At 37.5% G+C, this 6871-nt stretch overlaps 1 protein-coding gene across 1 annotated transcript in view; it reads right to left on the bottom strand.

Moving 5' to 3' along the window:
• The window catches only part of PIK3CG (phosphatidylinositol-4,5-bisphosphate 3-kinase catalytic subunit gamma), a 32316-nt gene that overhangs the window by 24540 nt on the left and 905 nt on the right, over positions 1 to 6871 (bottom strand). The window contains exon 2 of the mRNA XM_031059040.1: positions 398 to 2413. Coding sequence (XP_030914900.1) covers positions 398 to 2413 — 2016 coding nt within the window. The remainder of the gene's footprint in view (positions 1 to 397; positions 2414 to 6871) is intronic.

The following is a 6871-nucleotide window of genomic DNA, read 5'->3' on the forward strand; positions in this document are numbered from 1 at the left end:
CTCTTTCTAAACTATCAGTAAAGTCAGTCAACAACTCTTCAGTGCCGTGTGATTCAAACCCAATGTGAACAAGATTACAGACAGCACAGTTAGAATTTACTCCCATCATAGCTGTGCTGGCAATAACAATTTCCAGAAAAACTTACTACTGTAAACACAAGATAAAAATTTTAAGACACAAGGCAATGGTTCCACAAAAATATCCACAAAGGCAAAAGACAAAAAGTAGGAAAGTGTATTTTACATTAATCTGATTATTACCACTGCTTTGACTAAACACTGAAGACTTCAAAACTAAGGAATACTAACAAGACCTACTAAAATGGGAAATGCAAATTATGGGGTAATGCAGATGTATTCCTGGAAGGCAGAGTTCAGGAATGCAAATACACCTTACCTGCACAAGCTGCAAAAGATAATGAAGAACATCATCATCTTCTAAACTTTCCAGTTTTTGAACTGCCATTGCTCGGACATTTTCATCTGAAAAGTTACAGTCCAGAAGTTGCATTGTGAGTCCAACATCTAAAGTGCTCTGATCCCAAGCCTCTTTTTTAGCTAGCAACTGGTATGTTTTGGCCACTATTTCTTGTTGTCCCCATTTCACAGAGCTAAGCAGCTTAGGATATGCCTTGGGGTGCTTTATGCTCTCATATCTAAAGTGCCACAACAGTTCTTTGTCCTCAGGAGAAAGTGGATTAAGTGGGTCAGTTGCTATGATCTCTTCAAGTTGCTTGCGAAGCTGGTTGGGCATTTCAGCTCGGGTCCTGTCCCCCTGAGGGTCTGATGATATCCTGTGCTTGGGCAAGGCAATTGGGTGACAGTATTTGTCCAGCACAATAGAGATAGCCATTGAGTTTTCTTTATCTGGGTTAGTTGCTGATGTGAGTTTGTCTGCATTTATACTTCCTTGTTCTTCCCCCTTACCTGGAATTTTCCACATGTGGAGCACATACTCCCCACTTCGTAGCAAGAAACGGTGATCTATCAACAAAAGATTTACATAATAGAGAAGCTGGGTTTTGCATTTTGCATCAGAACTGGAGGATTCATGTGACTGAAGGTTTGTCTTTGCAGATGGTCCCTGTGCTTTGCCACAGTATATCTGAAGATTCAGGAGTGCTCCTTTAGGCAAATCCTTGATTTTGATATCAAACTCCAACCAAATATTCCACAGAACCTCCTCAGTAAAGGGCTTTGACGAAGTTCTTCTCTGTGAAAGGAGCTGCTGCCCATGTTGAATGTTAGCCTCAACAAACACAGTAAGATCAGTATTTCTTGGTAAAACTGGGATATCAATGCCAATTATTTTCACTCTAAATTTCCTATTGCAATCCCACAAAGAGATAGTGAAGACTCTCTCATGATCTTTTCCATCTATTGTCAATTGCTCATGATACCCTGTAACTCCTGTACAGTCATCCACCAAGGGCCATTCTTCCTTCTGAACCTCATCTTCATTCGGGTCTGGAGGATTGTCGAGGACAAGGTGGATTTCTTCCCCATTCTTAAGGCACTGTCTTATCCAGTGAAAATCTTTGATCGGTGTCTCTCCTGTAATGTACTCATCTCTGCCACAAATCCTGAGAACAAAATCCAGTTCACTATGATCTTCCGGAATGTCCATCAAAGACTTTTTCTTTGCCATTTTTGTGAAAAAGCTGTGGAGAATCATATCTGGAGTGTCATCTATTGACACTTTAATTTTCTGACTAGTCGTTCCTCTATGTATGATTATGAAAATATTATTATTAGTGATCTTTTTAAATAAATATTCTGGGAGTGGCTTAGATGTAGTCCATGGGTGCATTGCATATAATTTAGGATCTCTGCAGGCTACCTCTATCATTCGTGGAGTGACTAATCTGCGCCGGGTAAATTCTAATTCATCATCATGTACATTGCTTACATCAGTGACATCATAACCAATCAAATCATTAAGCTGCTGCTGAAATTCCTGAACTTCTTCTGATGGTTTTTGTTTCTGGACAACATAGATCTTGCCTACTTTCTTCTGTAACACCTTCCAGTACAGTATGCAGTCCAATGTCTGTAACACTTGATGTTTATCATAAATTTCATACCATTGTCCTTTCTTCTGATACTGCAGAATAAACTGATCTGGGGTGAATGAATGGTAGAAGTCTGTGGTTTGACTCGTCTCTATTGCACGCATCCAAACCTGTGCCTTCATTTGCTCCACCGTGCAGTTGCCAGCTATTTCAAGTAACATAATTTCTGGTGCTTTAGTATGTTTATTGCTTGTAGGTAAAATGAACTCAATGGGTATCAGTTCCATGGATGAAAAACTACTTGATGTACAATGAGGTTTCATTCTTCTTCTCCTTCGTTTGTTTTCATCTCTCATAACAACGGGCTGTTCATGATCCCCCAACTCCATGCCAGAAAAAATCTAGCAAAACATACAATTACTTCATTACTTTCTCATTTGCATTTATTTTACTCTTACTTTTTAACTTTTCACATACATTTTTTATATTTCCACTTCCCCTTAATTTCTGGTCACCAATACTTGATTTACGTGAACCACTTCAGATGTAACCTATTCAATTCAATACCAAATATAAATAAAAAACCTCCAACCAACTCTCCAATGATTAAGTAATTAAAATAAAGGTTTTAAACATCCTGTCCAGATTTTACTGAGGATAAGCAATTCGAATGTGCAATCTCCATACTGATTAGTTCTTGCTTCTATTTGATCAAGCACTGATTCTTCTGCTGCCTCATCTGTTTTGTTGCTGCTGATGTTAACATATGTGGGTTTTCATAGAAATCAAAAGACACACTCCTTTATATGAATAGAATGCGGTCCCACTGAGCTCCAGGAATGGCAGAAAGTAACAAAACAAGCCATTTATTTGCAGTCTGGACAGACATGAGCTTATTCCCAGTTTTCTCGGCCTCTCCTTTTAGTGATGAGGAATCAGGACTTCAACCCAAAAAAAAGCCCTTAGGATGCAAAAGTCAGGGACTATTTCTGAAGATATATTTAAAGTGCATCTAAATTCAAGGTGAGTGTCCCTATATGTGCTTCTTTTAAATAAACCAATTCCCCAGACTGATAATACCCATCCATTTTCAAAGTACACACTGACAATACGAACTATTAGTTTGTTACAGAAGAAAAATCTCGCAAGCTGAAGCTGATTTATTATCCTATACATCAAATCACACCTAAACCACCAGTAAAACAATATTAAACATGAGTAGCCTACCTTATCAGCATTCAGTAAACAAAAAATATTGTTTCTCAGTTAATCTCCATTGACCAATATTGAAGTGGAAATTGTTCAGTGCTGATTGAGTGCACTCGCACAAGCCAAGTTACAGCAACATACTGAACTTTACCAAGCAACACTTTCTATACATAAAATCCTTAACTGCTGGAGAAAAGTAAAGCCAGTGTAATGATGCCCGAGCAGATAATAAAAGAAGCAGATAAAAATATAAGAGATTAAATTCAAACAATACAGCATGCTAACTTAAATTCTTCTTCTGAGTTCCAGAAAGCAGCAACCGCAGACACACCACCTCTACAATTGACAAAGTACAAGGAAATATTACCTGCTTACAAAACCAAGGCTGAATTGCTGAAGATTATTCATTTGTTTAATTTTTGTAGTTCCTATTTTTTAAAGGAAGATCATTCACACAAAAGATTTCTTTGTTTAAGCTGTTCTGCTTTTCTTGCTCGGTCTCATACCCAGATGCAAAGGAAGTGCTGCACTTACCAGGAAGGAAGTTTTAACCAAGTTGATTATACATATGATTGCTCATTTTAAAAGAAGTCAGAACGCTTTTCCTGTTACAACAGCAAAAACACACCAACACTACATAAATTTAACACATATGTATAGAAGACATATTTAGAACCTTTTAAAAATAGTAAAGAATAACCTGAGCAATAAATTTAATTAATTAAAATAAGATATTTAAACCAAATGTATTTTTAAGAGATTAACTCCCGAAAGAATTAAATACAAATTGTAGATAAAAGACAACTAAATATGCAATGTTGCATTATTTTTATTTGCATGGTGATAGCCATTTAAGGACTCCCAACTTAAATTCACTAGAGATTTTTAAACCAGTCTCCATATAGGCATCTCATAGAGATTGTATATGCCAAGGATCTTGTATGGTAACCTCAGCAGCAGAACTACTGGGCAGTCTTACCCCAAATATCTCTAACTCATTCATTTATGATTACAAACACACAGTGAAATCTACTAGAAATGGTGAATTTACATTCAGGAGAACTGAATGCAAGACTTTCAACCCTAATTCTTGTGGCTAACTACAGCCTGAGGAGATGTTCTTTTACTAAAAAATAATCCCCACAGGAAAAAAACTACTATGGAAAACATGTACAAAACAGAAAGAAAAGACAGAAACCTCTCTAATTTCATCCTTTTTCTTTATGATTTTTCCAGTGAAACACTGATCTTTTAAAGAGCAACCAGCAGTACAAATCCTACAGTGGTAGATATCATGCAAAAATGATGAGTCTTGAAAAGGAGGGAAAAAATGAAACAGCTGGAAGGTTGTCTACCAACAGTGAAGTGCCTTTTTTTTAACATATGCATGTTTCCTATTTATAAGACACATTTTTATAAAAATGTGAAAAATAACCCCTCCTTCTGTATTGGCAAAAAATCCTGACAGTATCTTACCTGCCTCCAACATGCCAAGCTTGATTAACACTCTGCCAAGATTAAAAAGCAGAAAATACACTCCACCACTGACACAGCTCTTCTCTCTCTGAGCATCACTTGGCTTGTCAGCTAAGATATTTTCTTTTTAGAGGTTATTTTTCCAGAAAATTATTTTTCTCAGAAAATTATTTTTCTCAGTTTGGGGAAAGCACACTCTGTGTCAGATCCCTCTATCTTTTAATGCCAGTATTTGAATTTTCTTAAGGTAGTGGTGAAGTTACCCTGAACATTGTGTTGCTGACATAAAATCTACCCATCTTGGCCAAGACACCTCCAAAACTCATGCTCCACCCACATTCAGCCTGTCAGCATTCATCAGTCACAGCCTTTGTGGCATCTCAGCACTACACACTGTGCTCCTCTCTAATCTCAATTCTAAAATACAATGTAGTCATATATTTCTCTTCATTTAGACATAAGCAACTAGCATTAAGGGTTTTTTTCATGCCAACAGGCTATATAAATTTTTTGCAGAGTCCTTCCTCTAAAAGTCATTGTGTTGCCCCTTTAACTAAACCTGGAGTCATTTCAGTTTCATTGGGTTCTGCAGATCTAGGAAAGCCTCATGGTTTAAAATGTCCTCAGCCTGCTCCTTGAGTCATGCACTTAAGGATTAATTCTTCAAACATACATACAAATAGCTTTTCTACCACTACTCCATAGATCAAGACCACCAAGACAAGCAAAGGCAGCATCTCTCCCTCATGCAGCAGACCTGTACATTTCTCAGTGAATGCAATTGTTTCACGCTCTCATCCACTTATAAAGGCAGGTAGAGCAACACTTCTGTGGGTTCAGATATCCCCCCACAAATTGCATCAGACACAGCACAAAAATGCATGGGACTTCTGTAGCTGCCTTGCCCATACAAGGCTGTCTTTTCTCCTGCATTCATTTGGGCCATACCTGTCATGTCTAGTCCATTCCAACCCAATATCCATCCCCAGTTCTGCTCTGACTCCTTTTCCTCAGCTTCAGAAGGCAGTTCTTGGAGCGACAGCTGCCTCTCATCTGTCTCTGCAATGACCCATTCTTATGGTCACACCAAATTGTATCCATTTCCTGCTAATCCATTGGCAAAACCATATTTCCTCATGCACATGAATCATAAAACTTTGATATTTGTAATGGAAAATCATTTCACATCAAGTTCCTAAATCCTTAGTCATGCCTAAGCTTTACTTGCAATATTGACACTTCAAAATCTCTACTGCAACAACACCCCTAAAAAAAGGGAAAAAAAATCACTGTGTTTCATTTCCAATTCCAATGAGCCTCATCAACCTTGAATATTCCTGTATTACAAGAACTGTCCTACAGTGGTCTAAAAATCCTGATGGGGTCCAATGGAGAAGGAAAAGATGGGCCTGTAAAACACAACTGGAGACAAGCAATCAATTTTGCCTTTGTCTCCAGTTGTGTTCCTATCTCATCACTCAGGTCAGCAACCTGATCATAATAAAACCAGCAAAAAAATTAGTTAATTTTCAGCTGGATTAGTTCCTTTATCTGACTCAACACTTGCAGGAGTGGTTGGGCAGTGATGGAAGAGAAGGAAAGGGAATGGAGCCAGTACAGTTAAGCATAACTGAGACTGAAACATGATTCACAGCAGGATTAGGAGATACACTAATGAGTAAAGTCATTAAATTATTTGAAAAAACTGGCTGAAAGTTACTTTAAAAAGACAATGCGGTATTACGATGTATTACTTATTTGGCTACAAAAAATTTAGGATAGCTGTCAATCTTGACTGCTCTGTATACACTATGTTAGAATTCTACCAGTTACTATCATGCTTATTCTATATTAGCTCCTGCTTCTGTTTTAATCCATCATGTGAAAACCTTATTTCAAAATTATTCTTTTCACTTTAGAATTAACTCCTTCCCAGACAACTTAACTTTCAAGAAAATAAGCACTCTCTACCAGAGTAAGAATTACCTTGTGCATGCTTATGTAAATACAACACTAAAGCTTACATTCACAGTTTTAGGCAAAGTTCACTTGAAGGATAAATTTTAAAAACCAAAATTACTATGACAAGATTCAACGTTTTCCACGCAGCCTTGCTTGGAACATCTACTTGCCCACACTGTTGTGTAGCAGGGCATTACTTTCCATTTGCTGAA

Source organism: Geospiza fortis, unplaced genomic scaffold, assembly GCF_000277835.1.
Source record: "Geospiza fortis unplaced genomic scaffold, GeoFor_1.0 scaffold424, whole genome shotgun sequence".
In the NCBI taxonomy this organism is placed as follows: domain Eukaryota; kingdom Metazoa; phylum Chordata; class Aves; order Passeriformes; family Thraupidae; genus Geospiza; species Geospiza fortis.